We start from the raw sequence: 19,760 nt of genomic DNA, 5'->3' as shown, positions 1-19,760 counted from the left end.
AAGTATTTATATATCGTAATCGGCGGAAAAACATCGATATTGCTTTATTAAATTTGGATGTTACCGATGAATTAAAATCGTCGATGTTTATCCACCTCTAATTAAATTATTATTGCACGCTGCGCGCTGATGTCTATTTTAAAAATTACTTGGTTTTTTATTCCTTTCTATCAGCCTAATCTAATTTTCTAAATGTTGCGTTCTTAAAAAAATGTATTAAAACTAAATAATTTTAATGTAATAATAATAATAAAAATTATGAAATTCAGAAAATTGAACATATGTTTATTATTATATTTTTTTGTTTTATTCAATTTTTGTTGAATTGAAAGCTATTTGATCATATATTTTTTAAAATTAAATATAAGAATTTAAAAAACAGAAAGATCATTCTTTACGGATTTCTTGTGCACATTCTTTGTTTGCATGTATGATGGCTAGATTTATTTTTAAATTACATTCATGCGTATAGTGGTCAATTCACATATTGGTCAAATTTGTATATAAAAGTTTGGTCACACCTAAATTTTATTTAAGATTGACAAAATTTTATTTATGGTTTTTATGTATGACCATCAAAAAACTGAGTAACATATAATTTTACTAACTTGTTGCTCCATATGTTCGTTTATTTATTATGAACTGTTTTTGCATTACAATATTCCCATTATCGTGTTCTGTCGGGCTAATTAGGCGTTAAAACATTGGCATTTGATTGCTGTATTATATTTTCATTCATCTTATTCTGCTAAACAGAAATGGTATATATTGAATTAATTTTATTTATTCATACGGTATTCATATTTTGATTAAACATATTTCATCTACTGCATTACACAATATTAGTGAATATAAGTGGAACGATTTTAATGCCTTTATTGCATATGTTCATATATTTTAGGATATACAACAGCTCGAGGTACTGTGCAAGCAGCTTTACGAAGCGACAGACGTTAGTACTCGTGGTGAAGCTGAAAAAGCCCTTGCACTATTTGTTTCCAGTCAAGATGCATTACCAAAATGTCAAATGCTTTTGGATAGAGGAAACTCTAGCTATGCTCAATTACTAGCTGCCTCTACTTTGACCAAGCTTATACAAGGACTCACTATTGAACAAAGGATTCAAATTCGAAGCTATACGCTGAGCTATTTAGCTACGAGAACTAATTTGCAAAATTTTGTTGTTCAAGCGCTGGTTACTCTTCTGGCAAAAATTACAAAATTAGGATGGTTCGATGATTACAAAGGAGAATTGGTCTTTCAAAATTTATTAGAAGACGTTAAAAAATTTTTACAGGTTAAGCATAGTAAAATTTAGATTAAAGAAAATACTTATCATGTCTTATATTTATTATAGGGCTCTGTTGAGCATTGTACTGTTGGAGTTCAAATCCTTTCCCAATTGGTTTCCGAAATGAACTCAATAGTGGAGTTAGACGCGCACTTGTCTTTTTCCAAAAATCGAAAAATAGCAACATCCTTTCGTGACCTCCAGCTTTATGAAACTTTTCTATTATCGTGCTCGCTATTGAATACCGCTCGTGAGAATAGCAAAAATATAAATTTTGCTGATGAATTGCAGCAAACGTAAGTTTCGTCTTACATATATATATATATATATATATATATATATATATGTATATATAATAATTATTTAAGCATGTGGCTCCTTAAATTCGTTTATTAAACCCTTAAAAGGGGTATTATATTTTTTGTCAAATGTGGGCTATGTGGTGAAGGTATCATAATTTCATAAATAAAAGGAGACTTTGCTGACTCCACAAAGAATATACATATAAATATTCTTAATCAGCATCACTTGAATAGATACAAGCAAAACTGTCTGTCTTGTTCTATACAAACTAGTCCGTTAGTTTTTAAATTTCAAAACTTTTCAGACATCCTTTTCCCTCTTTGTATGCCATAACATTGGTATGTTTTAAAGATAATCAGGTCGAAATTGGGAGATTAGGACTGTAGGTGGATTTTTTGACAATTTACTGAACTGAACAGTCGGACTCGTCATAATTTTGATTCTCAAAAGAATCGGTAAACTATATCCAATATTTTTTATATCCGATTAAATATATATCTTATAATATATTCTGCAAATTTCCTGCATTGCCACTGTGTAAAAAAAAATGCAATTTTATATTTTATTTTTGACATTTTACATACATTTGAATGTACACAGATATAGCCCAGTTATGACCCAAAGTTGTCTTACAAAAATTTACTGCATTGGCTGTATTTAAATATATTAATTTAGTGAGGAACCGGTTCTTTTTACCCATGGTCATTTCCACATTCGTACGGTAGAACGCGGAAAAATATGAGAGAAATTAATATTTTCTGAAATTCTTTTTGTCCGATCATTACATTTCATCATTGCTATTTATATTTAAAATTTAAAGATTTGAGAAATTGTTTTAAAATGATTTATAGAAAATGCATCGCGAACGGTACAAAATCGTTGTTTTTGAACTTTGCTCTTAAAAGACACCTTATAAGATTTGGTGTAAAGCCTAGACACATATCAATTGTTTTCCATGAAAATAATTAAACATAAAAAAATACAAAATAAAAAATTATATTTATCGGATCGTATATAGTTGGCCGATCCTAATGAGAATTTCACCATCAAATCAATTGTCTGAAAGAAGTGTTGGAAACAGCCCCAATCATCTTTCAATAACAAGGTTGTGCCAATTCCGATCATTCAGTTATATGACAGCTATAGAATGTAATTGTTTGATCCTTATGAAATCCCTCTAGTTATGGCTTTCCGATCAATTAATTATATTTCAGCTATAGGATATAGTCTATAGTATAGTATAGTATATAGTATATAAATATAGATCAAGAATATATATACTTTATAGGGTCGGAGATGTCTCCTTCACTACGTTGCACACTTTTGACCAAAATTATAATAACCTCTGCAAGGGCAGCAAAATTCGATGATATTCCACATTCGAATTTGTTAAAAACAGAGCTCCCAAATAATTCTCAACCGTTTTTCACTAAACGCTCTTCTCAGTAACACAACTGAAAAAACACAGAACGTTTTTTCTCGCACTGAAAGTACGTTGTTTTTTTCGTTTTGGTTTTCGGTTCGGCAGAAAATTTTTAACTAAACGCACAAAATTCGCAAAGGCAAATTTTTTATGGTTTATCATTCCTACGCATGCATATTTTCATAGAACTTTTATTTTGAGTTCGTGAATGATCAGAGCAAAAAAATACTCAAAAATTGGTTTTCGGTTGAGCACTGACCTATTTGCTCAATAGATACTGTAGAGCGGTTGACCGCTGACTCTTGCTGAAATGGTCCCTTAAAAGATGTAATTCATAAACTAATCTTGGAAAAAAAAGGTATTCCTGGATTATAAAAAGGGGTTGACAGTTATTTGCGAACTCTGGTTTAAAATATAAAAGATGTTTCACATAAGATACATGTAAAGCTCACAAACATATCTCAAGCTACATATTTTTCTAATGCTGTCCATATAATACAATACAGCAAGTTACACATACGCCATTTCTCTAAAGAGAGCACAATTTTTTGTTTGCTTGCGTCTTTAGCTACAACTATTATTATTAACCGATAAAAAATCGGTCTCACTAATATTATTATTATTCCTTAGTTTTAAATTTTCCACCTCATTCAAAAAAAACTAAAAAAAATGTAATGCGGCGTTTTGCTAAGAGCGGAAACGTTTTTGAACAAAAAATATTTAAATGTAACTTTAGTTGAAATATTCAAAGTGTTTTAAATTCTTAAATTTGATTTCCATTTTTATACCCTTGCAGAGGGTATTATAATTTTGGTCAAAAGTGTGCAACGCAGTGAAGGAGACATCTCCGACCCTATAAAGTATATATATTCTTGATCAGGATTACCTCCGGAGTCGATATGAGCATGTCCGTCCGTCCGTTTCAACGCAAACTAGTCTCTCAGTTTTAAAGCTATCGAGTTGAAACTTTGCACACACCCTTCTTTCCTTTGCAGGTATATAAGTCGGAACGGGCGGGATCGGTCGACTATATCCTATAGCTGCCATATAACTGATTGATGGGAAATGCCATAACTTGGTTGTTTTTCAAGTTAGAAGGATGGGAGTTTCAATGGATTCCTCTTTAGCTAAAATAATACGATCCGCTATATATCTAATAATATAAGATGCGTGGCACCACCTAACGGACTGCGACTAAACTGCAAGGGTATATAAACTTCGGCTCCGCCCGAAGTTAGCTTTCCTTTCTTGTTAAATCACTTTATGAAAAATTTGTATGTGTTGGAGTTTGCGAAAATTTATTGTAAGCTCCTGAAGAGTGTTAATATTTATTTGTCAATTATTTGTGAATGTAAAATTTAACAAATATTACGGCTGGCAATTTTCAATTTTTTTTCCTCCATGCAAAATTTCAACTGCTCCATAACCCTTAGGCTCCAAACCCACCACTGAACCAAAGTCCAGAATATGGGTTCCATCACCCATAGTTTTCTCGGTACACCTAAGAGAAGAAATATATCAAATTTTTAACATATATTGAACTATGTACACCGTGTAATTGCATAAACCATCATTGTTTTTTAATGCATGTAAATATCATTTTGGAAATGTATGTATACCAACTAAAATAAAAAAATTGTATCTAGCAGTTCCAATATCATTAAAAGTTGAAATCTCAGTTTTTATACATTTATTTTTGTGCTTCTATGATGTTTTCCCCAAACATTTTCCAATGGAAAATTTATTTTTTTCTTATTCAAATCAGTAGATGATACCATCTTTTAATATTGGATTTTAGGAAAAACCAACTAAAATAAAAAAAATATCATTTATCACTTTCCATATCTTTGGAATACTCATCCAAAGTTGAAGTCTCCAAATTTATTCATTTATTTTTTGTTTTAACGTTGCTTTTATTTCTTGAATCTTCTCTTTGGGAGACTAACAAGAGGTGTATCAAATCTTATATTTTTAACTTAACTAACTGTCATGTTGACTGATACAGCTGGGAGCAACACGTCCAGATTGGCTTTAGGACTGAATTGTAGAGTAGTAGCTTGTAGTCCAGGCACAGTGGCGATCGTGAGTTTATGATCCGGTGGAGGCTGGTGGCTTTCAGTTTTAGATGCACCTTCTTGCATTCGATGTGCTTACGCCAGGTTAGGCGTCTTTTAAGGTGGACGCCAAGGTACTTCGTTAGCTAGAGGGATCTGCATACCGTATAGTGAAAGCGGAGTGCATGTTTGTCTATTAAGAGTAAACGTTACATGTTTACACTTTTGTTCGTTTATTTTAATGCGCCAATCGGACAGCCACCTTTCCAATACTATTAGATGATTAGCCAGTTGGTTTGTTGCTTGAGTTGGGCATCTGGAGCGACTAAGGATAGCGGTATCGTCGGCGAACGTTGATGTTATTAGTTGTACGTTTGTGGGAATATCCGAGTGCATGTTTGTCTATTAAGAGTAAACGTTACATGTTTACACATTTGTTCGTTTATTTTAATGAGCCAATCGGACAGCCACCTTTCCAATACTATTAGATGATAACCAGTTGGTTTGTTGCTTGAGTTGGGCATTTGGAGCGACTAAGGATAGCGGTATCGTCGGCGAACGTTGATGTTGTTAGTTGTGCGTTTGTGGGAATATCCGCAGTATACAAAACATATAGACACGGGTCGAGTGCGCTTCCTTGTAGAACTCCATCTTCAATGATGTAGTCGCTCGAAGTAGCTGCGTTGCATCTCACTGAGAATACCCTATTGTAGAGGTATGATTCCAGTAGCTTGTGGGTGTATGTTTGCAAATAAGTTTTAATTTTGTGCATGAGTCCATTGCGCCAAACTCGGTCGAAAGCTTGAAATACGTCGAGAAAAATAGCTCAGAATAATAGAATATTGTATTCTCGCTGTTCGAAGGCGGAACGTATTTCGGATGTTAATCTGGTCACTTGCTCGATGGTTCCGTGGCATTTTTTAAACAATTTAGACAAACAAGATATAAGGCTTATTGATCTGTACTATGACGGAGTTGATTTCAAATTTATAAATTTATTTTTGGGCTTCTATGATTTTTTCCCGAACATTTTCTTATTTCAGATTTATTTTTTCTTATTGAAATCAGTAGATCAGACCAAGTTTTCATTTTGGATTTTAGGAAAAACTCGAAATAATTATATTGAAATTATTATAGTTAATTAAACAATATTATCGTAAATTAAATATGACCTTTTATTCTCCTATTTTCAAAAAATCATGGCTATCTACAAAATCTGTAAAACTTTACTGAACCAGCTAAACCAACAGATTTTTTTTAAAGGGGGCAGGATGGTTTCAGAGGCTGAAAAACAGATTTTTGCGTTTTTTTTTTTATTTCTGAGTGAATATCTTTCTTCAATTTTTTTACACGATAAATAGCTATATTTGGAGAGTATCTAGGAATTATTATTATTATAAAAAGAAATAATTATTATTTATCCCGTGACGGGCAGTCGGCCGGAGTCGCTTCAAAAAATTATTATCTTGCGGTACGTAAAGTCTGGCCTTACAGTGTTATCGGAAATAAAAAATTGATTGAATTGATTTACTTAAAATATTAGTTTCTTGTGCGGATGAAGCAAACCATTTTGAAAAATGTGCGATTTTGAATTTTTGGCGCGGTTGTAAAGTAGGAGGTACCATTTTTACATGCCCGCAAAAATGGTAAAAAAAATTGGTAAAAAAAAGTGGAAAAAATGGTAAAAAACCTTCGTTCATCCGCAAGTATTTATTGTATTAAAGATGTGTAAAAAATTTTATCAAGATCCGAGCATTACTATTTGTATTATGTTACGCATCGACTTGAAAAAGTTGTTTTGAGAAAAACGCGTCAAAAATTTTAAAAGCAATTGAAATATATGGAGAGAAAGTAACTAGAAAATCGGTATATCAGCGAGCTTTAGTCCGATCGACATTAAACTTTCACAGGATATTCCTGAGATAATGTTCTATTATATAAAATTTAAAAAAAAAATTTTTTTTAAGTCTCAAACCATCCTGCTCCCTTAACATGGAAACAGTTCTAGATAGTTCATCTATAATTTAAGATAAAGTTAACGAAATTTTATTTTTTTAATTAATTGAGCGTATTTTTAGGAAGAGGAAATTATGGAAATTATTTTAATTTTGTCCAAATGCTTTTATTGCATTGAAGGAATCATCTCCGACCCAATAAAGGGTATATATTAGGGTGGGTCGATTGAAAAATCGCTTAGGCACATATGATTTTCGGATTCTAAGGATCCAAATAAGAAACTTTGCTCAAGAGACCATACCTCTAAAATGAATTCTGATGTCCATTGTTTTAACGTGTAGGAAAAATCCTGTTTTGACCCATTTAGAGTGCCCCAATCGAGTCCAAATGTATGAACGACCCACTAATTTTGGAGGGTCGACGCACCCTCCATATATGCCCCCAAGGGACGAAAAGGAGGAGAAAAGGCGGTGGGCGGAGCAACAGGTTTTGAGTTACAATTTCATAGCATACTTTTTAGGTGCTGTGATTTTGTGATATTTTTGTAAGGGAGAATCCCTAGGGGGGTCCCAGGGGGGTACCACTAGCATGGGTGGGTCGACCCTCCAAAGTTAGTGGGTCGTTCATACATTTGGACTCGATTGGGGCACTCTAAATGGGTCAAAACAGGATTTTTTGGAATTTGACCTTTTGGGTACCTACACTTTAAAACGAGGGACATCAAAATTCATTTTAGAGGTATGGTTTTTTGAGCAAATTTTCTTATTTTGATCCCTAGAATCCGAAAATCATATGTGCCTAGGCGATTTTTTTGACCCCCTACAAATCGAACCGCCCTAGTATATATGCTTAATCAGGACGGCGAGTTGAGCAAAGTAAAGAATTTCCGTGTTAATGTTTCAATGCATTTTATTCGGATACTATAAAAGCTACACAGTTGAGATTTTAATGGGACCTTAAAGAGCTTGTAGGTAGATCAAGTTTCAACTACTACTAATATCATATAGCTTCCATAGAGTGATCGGGTAAAGATACAGTGTATTTATAAATTGGATATAATTTTTTGTTTAGTTACTGAGCGTTTTCGGTAGGTTTATTTTTATATTCTAAATATTGCCTTTTATAAAAACAAGCACAGTTCGATTTATAGATATTGATACAATTTATTTAATTGTTTTGGCGTTTCTACAAATGATATATTTACATATGTGACTAAGTAGGGTTAACGACCGAATGCTGCGGAGCGACCGGGAGATCCCGCGAGAGAGCGAGACAAACGCTAGCGCATGAGGGCAGATGCAGGTGGCCGATCGAATGCACTAGAGCGGGCGACGCGAATAGAGACATAGATAAAGAAAAGATAGATAAATTCAATCAATTATTGCCGCCCAAAACTTTCCGGCGCCTGCTTGACCCGACATACTCCCCCCGCTGGAAGATGAGCTTTCAACAGCATCATGAAGGGGCAGCAGGCACAATTTGTTTATTTTCCGCCTTGTAGCTCCGGACGTCGGTTTCAGCAGCTCACCCTGCACACACCGTCACCGTCGTCTTCATCCTCGCTGTTACTGAAGCTGGGCGATGGCATCTCGGTAGCCATTTCGGTGCCAAAGTCCAAGAGCGGCTTCACATCCACACTGGGTAACATATGACCTATCACACAAGCCACCACTGTGCAGATCCCTGCCAGACGCTTCCACATGCGCTGTTCGAAGTGACGACGGTGCCTGTAATATTTTTCCTTCTCACTGAGCACTTTGCAGAGGCGCCTGTTCTTTGGCTTGGAGACAAACTGCGATTAGACTTTACCTTCACCGGCTACGTCTGAGGCTGGACGAGCAACTCTGACTGCTTAGCTGCCATGAGGACCTTACCATCGTCAGGGCCTCCGCCTCCACAAACAATCCAACCGAGCCGAGTTTTTTGGATGGAGGGCAAACTAGGAGACAGATGCATTTGCCCCACACAAAGCAGCTCGTAAAATAATCCAGCTCCAATTAGCAAATCAACTGGCTGAGGCTGGTGAAAATGAGGATCCGCTAGCTCTACATTGGCGGGAATTTTCCAAAAGCTGACGTCCAATGCAAAATTGGGCTAAAGTTCAGTGACGTTGGTGGCTACGATCGCGGTTAATTGCGCAGAGTAGTCAGAGCATTCGGATTGCAAGCTGACTTGCACAGAAAACCCATCTGTAGAGAACCCTGCGCCTCCTATATCGGATACAGTCCCCGGAGTCCTTATCTTCCGCAGCTGCAGCTGTTCCGCTAGCCTTGAAGTGACTAGATGCACCTGCGAGCCAGAATCGAGCAGCGCTCGGCAGGGCAGTAGATCTCCGGAGCGGTTCCTAACCAGAATATTGACAGTGGCTAGCAACACCACATCACCAAAACGATCCTTAGCGACGAGAGAATTGACGGCGGCGGACGCTGAACCAGAAACAGCGTCGCTAGATGTGGGAACCGCAGGAGAGAGGTGTTGGCCTTGAGCTGGCGAATTGCCACAAAAATGCAGCAATCTATGATGCCTGCGTCCACACGCACGGCAGTTTGACGCATGGCATTGCCGAGATAGGTGCCCAGATAGGTAGATAACCTAGATGCAAGATCGTTTAGGCGAATAATGCCGTAAGTCTATTCGCCTAAACGATCCTCAGGCGACAAGCTTAAAAACCTTGGGCAGGAGTTTATCACCTGAGAGTGGCCATCACAGATCATGCATGCGGAAGAGTTTGTGGTCACAAATGCAGAGTTAAAAATGCGTCGACCTACCGCAAAGTTTGGTGCATGTGATGTCGTCGGCAAATCCATGCTCTCCAAAGTCTCGACCTGACTTATGAATGGGTTTGTGTCCACCATGGTCGAGAATAGTGACCGAAATTCAAGCCACTCCGCATAACCTCCACTAAAAGTGGGAAGGGGCAGTGGCGGCAATGCATGGAAAGATCTGCTGAACGACGCATCAACGTTGGTGGCAGAGGTACCGTTGATCAGCGTCGAACTCGCCGCCAACAAACTGGAGAGCCGCATAATCTCCTGGTCCAGGATGAATCGTGCATCTCTCGCCGCATCGTTGATATTGACGCGCAGATCGCTCTTGAGTTTTAAAACATCCAGTTCGGACACCTCCATGTATGTGCTCTTGAGTTCCACGACGATGCCTTCCAATTCGCTATGCCGAGGACAGCAATCCTTGAAGGTCCTCAAGAAGGCCAACTTTGGCTCAGGAATTCCTTCCTTCCAGGAGAAGCACAATCGAAAAACCTATTCATTTTCGCAACAAAGATATTATTTTAGTTCGTTTATTTATTGTCAGCTGTGCATAATATAAGTTAAGGTGTCCTTCCATGGTTCACCTGATAAAAAGCTGTTGATTGGAATACAATTTATTGTTCGTGTCACTTGGATTAACAATTGATTTGGTTCTTATTTGTTGAAAGTTCTTATTTAATGAAAAGGGAAAGTTGGTTTTAATATGACGATTGGGAATATTTGGAGTAGATTCAGCTCGGATGGTTCCGTGGTCCAAATTAGACTGACTTCCCAGAGTTGTGACCCTCCGGTCGACAGTTCGATATCGGCCGATCTCCCACTCCTACTCTATGTATGGTGTCAGCGTGTGTGGTGTCGGCGTATGTGGTGTCATCGGGTGTAGTGTCATCGGAGTCAAGAGTCAGCGTAACACTCAGGGTGTGTGTCAGCTTTCCCGCAACATTCTAGTCAGCGTACATAGTTGCACACTTGTGACATGTTGCACTCTTGCGACATATCCGGATGTACTTGAACCCACAGCACTTGAATATCGGGAATTGCTTATGCTGTGGATTGGGGTTTAAGAGTCTGGGGTCGAGTTCGAGGCGTAGTCGTAGTAGGGGGGAATAGTGCTGAGCAAGGGGGGGCTCGAAAGTGCCGGGTGTTAACTTATATAATGGGGTAATATATGTATGAGCGATTGTAGCACTCTGCAAACATGACGGCAGATGCAGGTGGCCGATCGAATATACGAGAGCGGGCGACGAGAATAGAGCGGGCGACGCGAACATAAATATAAAAGAAAATGACGCCACGAATTCAATCTCCTTCAATTCCATCTCCTCGGCAATGACACGAGAAGTCACACGCCGGACTAGCTCGATTGTTTTCCATGATTTTATCGGTATTCGTAATCTTCCGTCAGCTTGCTTATCCCTTTTGTCGTTTTCACCGGCTCTGAATCGTCGAAACCATTCCTCCGCGGTTCGAAGTGATGGAGTATCACCCCCTAAAACACCATTTATCTCACGGAATGTTTCTATAGCGGATTTACATATTACTAAAGAAAACTTTAAAACAGCGCGAATTTTAGTATTAGTGAAGTCTATGTTGACACATGTATAACTACGCAACGCAATAACCAAATTTGTCATAAATAGCATCGTTTTGTAGGTTACGCCAAAACATTTAAGACATATTAAGATATATAGCATTGTCTGATACTGATATGTAGCGTTTTGCACAAAGCCGCCAAATTCAATTAAAAACAAGAAAGGAAAGCTAACTTCGGGGGGAGCCGAAGTTTATATACCCTTGCAGTTTAGTCGCAGTCCGCTAGGTGGCGACACGAATCTTATTTATTAGATATATATCAGATCGACCGATCCTTATAAAATTTGGAATCCATAAAAAGTCCCCTCCTTCTAACTTGAAAATCAACGAAGTAATGGCATTTCCGATCAATCAGTTATATGGCAGCTATAAGATATAGTCGACCGATCCCGGACGTTCCGACTTATGTACTGCCTGCAACAGAAAGAAAGGTGTGTACAAAGTTTCAACTCGATAGCTTTAAAACTGAGAGACTAGTTTGCGTAGAAACAGACAGACAGACAGACAGACGGACAGACGGACATGCTCATATCGACTCAGGAGGTGATCCTGATCAAGAATATATATTTATACTTATACTTTATAGGATCGGAGATGTCTCCTTCACTGCGTTGCACACTTTTGATCAAAATTATAATACCCTCTGCAAGAGTATAAAAAGTTAGCTAACATCAATTCCAATGCTGACTGACAATCATAGGCACCCTAAACTGCCAAACGAACCAATTCATACTTGCAGTATACAAAAATTCAGGTCTTAGAGTGGCCATCAAACAGTGCAGACCTAATCCTTATCTAAAATGTGGGGGGAATAATAAAAAGAAACTTAAAAAAATGAACTTCAAAGAAGGAAAAAAATCTGACTTAGAAACAAAAATCCAAAAGATAAGGGTCTTTATTTCAACAGATCAGTGTTGGATAATATTTAACAAAATAACAAAAATTTGTTTATCAAAAACTAAATAATAACACAGCCACACAAAAAAAAATATTTTTTCGGGTCTGGAGGTCATACCATGTTTACTATATGTTTTCGGGGTCGCTGAATCCGAATCCGAGGTCCAAAAAACGTCAGGGTTCTGACATAACCTCAAAAAACCTCATACAAAATTATATTCGAGTCCGTGGGTCAGACCATGTTTATTATATGTTTTCAGGGTCGCTTAATCCGAATCTGAGGTCTAAAAAACTCCAGAATGTCAGGGTTACGACGTAACCTCAAAAACTTGATAAAATTTTTATTTTCCAAGTTCTGGGCTCAGATCATGTTTACCATATGTTTTTGGAGTCTTTGAATCCGAATCCGTCGTTCAAAAAACGGGATATTTTAAAGGTTACGTTAACCACCTGACATGATGGAGTTTTTTTGACAACGGATTTACCTTCCGTTACGGTAACTACTCCCCCCTTAGAAGTAAGACCATCCTCGGTCGCCTTGAATGTTTCGGCAACCTGTCCTATTTTCCGTGCGACTCGTCTTCTCCTCCACACGAGATGGAGCAGAATGAAACTGCTGATTAGAAAGCTTACTCCCACGCCGACAGCGATTCAGGTGTCCGTTGATCCAGCCGACTTTACTTCATTTTTGACAGTTTGGATTATTTCCACGTTTTGGATGTTTATCCTCTGAAGCATTGGCATACTTAGCGCATGGCTAAGCGCTTTAGCTAAGGCTCACCCCTATGGGGTGATAAACTAAAACGGACTTCAAATCTTCATGGTTAAAAATGGCCGGGTTTATAATATTTGATTTTGCAAGTGTGACCGTGACCATTAAATTTTGTATCTCAGTAATTAGCATTCTATTTCTGGCCAAAAAAACTTCGTACACAGCTTCGTTAACAGCTTCGATTAAATTGTTGATCAGCCTTTGCTGATCTAAGCTTTAGCTGAAAAGTCTAAGCTTCTGGCAATACGGTGTTCCACCTTCAACACGGACAAAAAAATTTCTAATAGTATCAACGTCTAACAATTTTCGCATCTGTGATTGTGGAAATATCGCAGACAATCTATTGGGTGTACAAGTAGGAAACCGCCGTTTTTCACTGGGTGTCGCCACCTTTAGAAATCGGTGAGGGAATTCCTATCAGAAGCAGCATATGGCAAGCTTAGGTCAACATTGTCCATTTTTTTGTTGGTGCGCGAAGATGTCGAAATTTGAACCGAATAAGCGTCATTTGCGGGAGATTTTGCTTTTCGCGTTTCATTCGAAAAAATCTGCTGCTGAAGCGCGTCGAATGATTGTAGCAACATATAGTGAGTCGTGTATAAGTGAAAGAACATGCCGAGAATGGTTCGTGACATTCAAAAATGGTGATTATGATGTGGAAGACAAGAAGTTGCAGCTTTGGAGACTCTGTTGGATGAACAACAACACTTGTCAGACACAACAAGAACTCGCGGTTTCTTTGGGTGTGTCTTAACAATCCATTTCCCTTCGCCTAAAAAGCTTGGGAATGATTCAAAAGCAGGGAACTTGGGTACCCTACGAGTTGCGGCCGAGGGACATTGAGAGACGTCTCTTCACGTGCGATCCTGGAAACACAGAAATGAGACATCCTACCCCACGATCCTGTAATTACAGTTTAAATCTACTGGCTTCTTTCTAAGTGTGTGTTTGTGTTGGGTGTGTTAAATGAGCGTAAATTAGAAAAAAAAAAACGTTATTTAAGGCTGTCCTTGGGGAGCACCCTTCTTCCAATGAGGACAGCTGTCCCCAGGTCCGCCTCTACGCGTTTTTTCGTGTATAACGGGGTTAGTTTATTGCCTAGTCTTCTATTGTTCTTTAGTCTTCTATTGTTCTTTAAGAAGACCTTTCCTCCTACCTCAAATATTTTATTTTGTCTTGATGGGTTGCATTTTTCAAAGTTATCCTCATGCGCTTTTGCAATATTAATTTTTATGGCTTGCTTAACTTCGTCGGAAGCAGAGTGAATGCCTTCAATGGGTTTTTGTTCACTGACCGAATGTAATGTTTTATTGTATTCCGGTCGCCCACATAACTAGCTCTACTGTATCGTTAATTTTCTTATCCTTTTTGATGCACCTCGCTATCTATTAGGGTGCTGCGAAGGCGTTCGATTCGTCTGTTTAAACTACTGTGCAGCAGGGGTGTTTTTATAAGATCTATGCCATACTGATTTTTGAGTAACAATGTAATCGTTTCAGAGCTAAAAGACGATTCGTTATCACTGTATATTGTCTTTGTATTTGGGAATAAATTTATTAGGTGAATGATGGGCATTTTCACGTCATAATTTTCCCTGGACACTATTGGTTGCTCCATCTTTTATGTCGGTATGTAAACATAGAATAACTTTAAGAAAAAACAACCGATTTCTATAAGTGATGTATTTTTGTTCAGTTTGGTTCCTTACAATTTTTTTGGGCTAGTTTTTGAAAACAATATCAATCAAGTAGTCACTTTTATTATTAATTACAAAATGACTCCTTTTTTCTGTGTTTGCCATTGCCTAAGGAGGTTGGTAAGTGGCCTGGCTACTGTAGGGAAATCTTTTAAGGAACATCTATAATAGCTGGCAAGTCCTAAGAATGATCTTAGCGAGAATAAGCTTGTCGGTTCTGAGTATTCGGGTCACTACAAAGCCGAGGTATTGGACACTTTCTTTAAAAAAAATGGGTTTTCTCTTGTGAACATGAGCAACACCAACATGAGCCAACTTGAGCATGGCTTGGATTAATTTTTCCACGACCCAGTCGAAGTGTTTAACATGCTCTTTTTCGTTTTCCATAAAGATAATGAAATCGTCCACATAGACGTAAAATGATTTCCCTATTTGCTATCTCAAGACATCGTCGATTGCCCTTTGAAAAATGCTACGGGCATTTTTTTAATTCGAAGGGCAAACGGCAGAATTCATACTTTCCTCCGTTGACTGAAAATAAGATTTTTCACGATCTTGCTCCGCGAGGCCAATTTGGTGATAGGCGGATTTTTGGTTAAGGGTTGTGAAGTATTTGGCTTTGCCAAGGTTAGCCAGAATTAACTCGATACTTGGAAAGGAAAATTTTATCGGGAATGGTTTTTTCTTTCAGTTTCCTGAAGTCGATTACAAAAAGCTTTTTCCTAATACCTGTCCCATCTATCCTTTTTTTTATCGACCACCCAATTTGGATTGTTGTACGATGGTCTCGACGGGGTAATAATATTAGCCTTCAGTATGTCTTTTATTTCTTTATCTACAAACACTGAGACGCCCATTGGATTTGGGTACGTTTTAGAGTACACTGGTTCGTTATCCTCAGTGCGAATAGTTGCCACAACATTTGTATTGTACGGCAAGGTTTGAGTTGCGTCGGAGAAGACTTTAAATCTTTTTTTCATCATTTCGATCAACTGATTTTTCACTGACTCTGGAACAACTATGTTCTTTATGTTGATAAAGTATACGTTGTCGCAGCCAAGGAACTGCAGGACCTCAGGAACGGAACCATAGACAATTTTTTTAGTCCGCATATTAAGGGTGGCTCCCACCTGCGTTAGCAAGTCGAAGGCTATGATCCCGTCAAATGTGGTTAGAGAATCTAATAAAAAAAATTGGGGAAGTTGTTCCTAAGACGTTTATTAGGCACTTTTTATCTATGCCGTTGGATCCGTGAATTGAATTCACGCGGAATGGTGAGGCTACTGGGCGTTATATATTTTAGCTCCTATATAAAACTTTTATGGCTTTATATACCTTTTCGCTTCCCCTGTGTCAATAAGAATCTTTAAAGTTCTACCAGTCAATCGTCGTTCGATGAACGGTAGCCGGGACTGTTCTCTAACAGAAAGAAGCGGACAGGCTTCTTTCGATGCTGGCTTCGTAGCTTTCCTTTCTTGATTAGCGACTGCCCTCACTTCTGTGTAGAGCGTTGTAGCTCTTTCAATGTCATGGGTCATTACAATTTTATTTGTGATGAGGGTTAGCTTACGCTTAACTTCGTCATAATATTGCATGAGGCTTTGGTCACTTTGACGTACCGCCTCAAGCTTTTGTTGTAACAGTCGCAACGACTGTCTGCGTAGAAGCAGTCTAATCTGACCAGAATGGCATCGAAATGAAGTACAGTGTTGTGCGATATCAACAAAGCTCGCGCTGGGCCCCCAATTTTATTCCTTATTATAGTAACGGCTTGTTACAGGGGATGCATACCTGGTAAGGCTTAAAGAGTTCGTATGCGTCGGTGGCAGATTGCCTCTTCGCTACATACCGCTCACCGTCTTGCTCACCGTTAAAATCTGGTGTTGACTTAATTACGTCGAGCATTGGGGTCCACCTGGCTGAACTGAGACTCATTGGTAGGCCTCCACTTGTGGGGGCTCTACGTGCATGTTTCGTACCTGTATATTAACTGATCTGATTTGAGCTTCAAATTGCAGAATTTCGGAAATTCGAAAACTAGCTTCCTGTTGTGCTAAGGCACTCTGGATAATGTTTTGCAATTCGTTCGCGTTTATTGTGTCTTTTTCCTCTTCGGTCTAAGCTTGTCTTGGTCTAAACCCTCGGGCCTCTTCTTCTTCACTATCGCTCATGAGTTCCTTTTTCATTTCCGTATATGGACCTTGATAGCTCATTAAAACTTGAACCTATACCACCTTATTCATACAAGGTTCAATGCATTTGGACGAACATTTGGTTCCGCTAGCATAACACTTTAATATATTTTATATTTCTATTATATGTTTACAACTTGACAAATTTTAAGTTTAAATAAGCTTTTGAGTAATATTTTGGTATATGTATATTTATAATTTATATTTATAAATTATGTTTTACTCAATTCTATTTTCACAAATAAAAAATTTTATATGAGTTGCACGTAGGGAAGCTATTATTTTTTCTCTTTTTTTTGAACATATATATTTATTTTTTCTCACTTATGTATATAGTTATAATAATAAGGCTCACTTTTAACTTATGCAATATGTGTTTGTCTGAAGCCGTAACTTAATTAATCAGCCCACTTACATGTTTTCCTTGAAAATTGTGAAGGTTCTATCTAATTTTTTGGCGCCAGTTATATTAAGATATGGTGGCCCAGTGTCGGTGCTGTTCCTGGACGAGCTGATGACGACATGGTAATGGTAGGGTGCTTGCTGTTTATTGTGGCAGCCGCTGGGCGGCAGCTGTCCAAGTGGTTGGTTGGCAATTGGCGGCTGGTAACAGTGCTGCCCCTAGCTGACCACCGATGATGTGGCACTGGTAGGTTGCTGATGTGTCAATTCAGATTTAGGTTGAGTGGGTGGCTGCCCCCCTTTTACCCCTGGCTTTAAGCTAAGTGGGCGAAGGCAAATAAAATAATGGCGAGGGCCAGAGTAAAGTTTATGAGCTAAGTGCTCTTTATTCAAATAAATGTAAAACAGAATTGAGGGACTGTGCTGTGCCGATATACCGACCGCGTGACAGTGAAAAATGCTGATGGACCCCGAAGGCGGGTGTGCTGAGTCGACATGTAGAAACACTACGGTGATCCAATAATCATCCAAAATTTCTACCGACTGTTTGTTACCCATCCGTTATGTTAACTTATGTATGATTTATAGAGTCGGAGATGTCTTCTTCACTGCGCTGCACACTTTTGGCCAAAATTATTATACCCTCTGCAATGGTATAATAATAATAATAATAATAACAAGAAAGGAAAGCTTCTGAGCCGAAGGTTTTTAGATAAATTAAATCATTTTATTTTCAGTCTACAACCCTTTAAAATGTATATATTAGGTTGTCAAAAAAGTCTTGCGGTATTTTAATTGAATTTCCAATTGCTCATAAAATTGGTTACAATAATGCGATTAAAGTCAAATATGCGCCGTTTTGTTCGATGACGCGTTTCCTTCTCATAGAAGCTCGCTTCCCTATTGGCAAAAAACTCGGAGAGCCAATTTTCACAGGACTCTCTTGTGGCCAACTTCAGCCTACCAAGCGCGTTCGGCATGGACAGAAACAGGTCACTTGGTTCGAGATCCGGACTATACGGTGGATGCAAAAGAACCTCCCATCCGAGCTCCCGGAGCTTCTGGCACGTCACTAAAGATGTGTGTGGCCTGGCGTTGTCCTGGTGGAAGACAATTCGGCCTCTGTTGATCAAAGATGGCATCTTCTGCATGAGTGCTGTCTTCAAGCGGTCCAGTTGTTGGCAGTACAGGTCCGAATTGAGCGTTTGGCCATAGGGGAGCAGCTCATAGTGGATTATTCCCTGCCAATCGCACCAAACACACAGAAGAACCTTCCTGGCCGTCAATTCAGGCTTGGCCACCGTCTGGGCCGCTTCACCGCTTTTCGATCACGACCGTTTGCGCCTTACGTTATCGTAAGTGACCCACTTTTTATCTTCAAAAACGGGTCGATTTTGTTGCGATTAGAAGCGAGTCGTATGCGTCGATACGATCAAAAATGTTTTTTTGCGTCAATTCGTGTGGCACCCATACATCGATCTTCTTAGTGACTCCAAGCTTCTTCAAATGGTTTATAAGGGTTTGATGACTCATGCCCAGCTCTTGACCGATGCTACGGCTGCTACTATGCCGGTCTCTTTCGACCAATTCAGCGATTTTATCGCAATTTTCGACGACAGACCTTCCGGAGCGTGGCGCATCTTCTACCACCTCTACACCAGAACGAAAACGTTGAAACCATCGTTGTGCGGTGGAAATGGAAACTGTATCGGGTCCATAAACTGCACAAATTTTATTGGCGGCTTGAGATGCAATTTTGGCTTCATCGTAGTAGTACTGTAAAATTTGCCGTATTTTCTCTTTATTTTGCTCCGTGATTGCGACGCTATAACTCGAGAACGACTTAAAAGAAAAGACAATCAATCAAACACGTGTTAGCGTGAAATGAGCTTTCCAAAAAGGTATAGTATGACCTGATGCGACGAATAAAACAAAAACTACGCGCTTTCAGAGCAAACTAGCGATTTTATGGGGACGGAGATGTTTCCTTTCCTGCACTTTTAACCAAAATTGTAATACGCACTGCATTAAATAACCAAAATTTTCATTTGGTAGTTACTAGAATTTGACCCTTGCCTTCGAATTTAGGCGATTGTTAAAAGACGCATCATAAGTTCCTTTATCACGGCCTCAAAGTCCGTTGTAAGCTCTACATATGTCACTTAAACAAAACGGCAATGGTATAATAACTTCGCTGCATCCGAAGTTAGCTTTTGTATTTTGTTTTAATTTGAACCGTAATTTTTTCTGGATGCTATCACTACATGCCTGAACCACCACATGGAGAACGTGTTGATTGCTACCCACCCAATAACGAATATTTAGCTTTTTGACAAAAAGGTAAACAAAAATATTTTCCCAAAATTTGCTACAATACCGGCACAGAAATGTCCAGCGCTTGAGAACAACGTAT

At 38.4% G+C, this 19,760-nt stretch overlaps 1 protein-coding gene across 8 annotated transcripts in view; it reads left to right on the top strand.

Annotated features, from left to right (window-relative positions):
- The first annotated feature begins 472 nt into the window (after positions 1 to 472).
- LOC6495015 (ran-binding protein 16) overlaps positions 473 to 19,760 on the top strand; it is a 454,675-nt gene continuing 435,387 nt past the window's right edge. For all 8 annotated transcript variants that reach the window (XM_032456116.2, XM_044717376.1, XM_032456117.2 and 5 more), the window contains exons 1-3: positions 473 to 761; positions 902 to 1,297; positions 1,358 to 1,587. In XM_032456116.2, coding sequence (XP_032312007.2) covers positions 759 to 761; positions 902 to 1,297; positions 1,358 to 1,587 — 629 coding nt within the window. In that variant the 5' untranslated portion in view covers positions 473 to 758. The remainder of the gene's footprint in view (positions 762 to 901; positions 1,298 to 1,357; positions 1,588 to 19,760) is intronic.

This window comes from Drosophila ananassae, chromosome XR (assembly GCF_017639315.1).
Source record: "Drosophila ananassae strain 14024-0371.13 chromosome XR, ASM1763931v2, whole genome shotgun sequence".
NCBI classification, from domain to species: domain Eukaryota; kingdom Metazoa; phylum Arthropoda; class Insecta; order Diptera; family Drosophilidae; genus Drosophila; species Drosophila ananassae.
The sequence above is the reverse complement of the archived record's forward strand: the minus strand, read 5'-3'. Positions and strand labels throughout refer to the sequence as shown.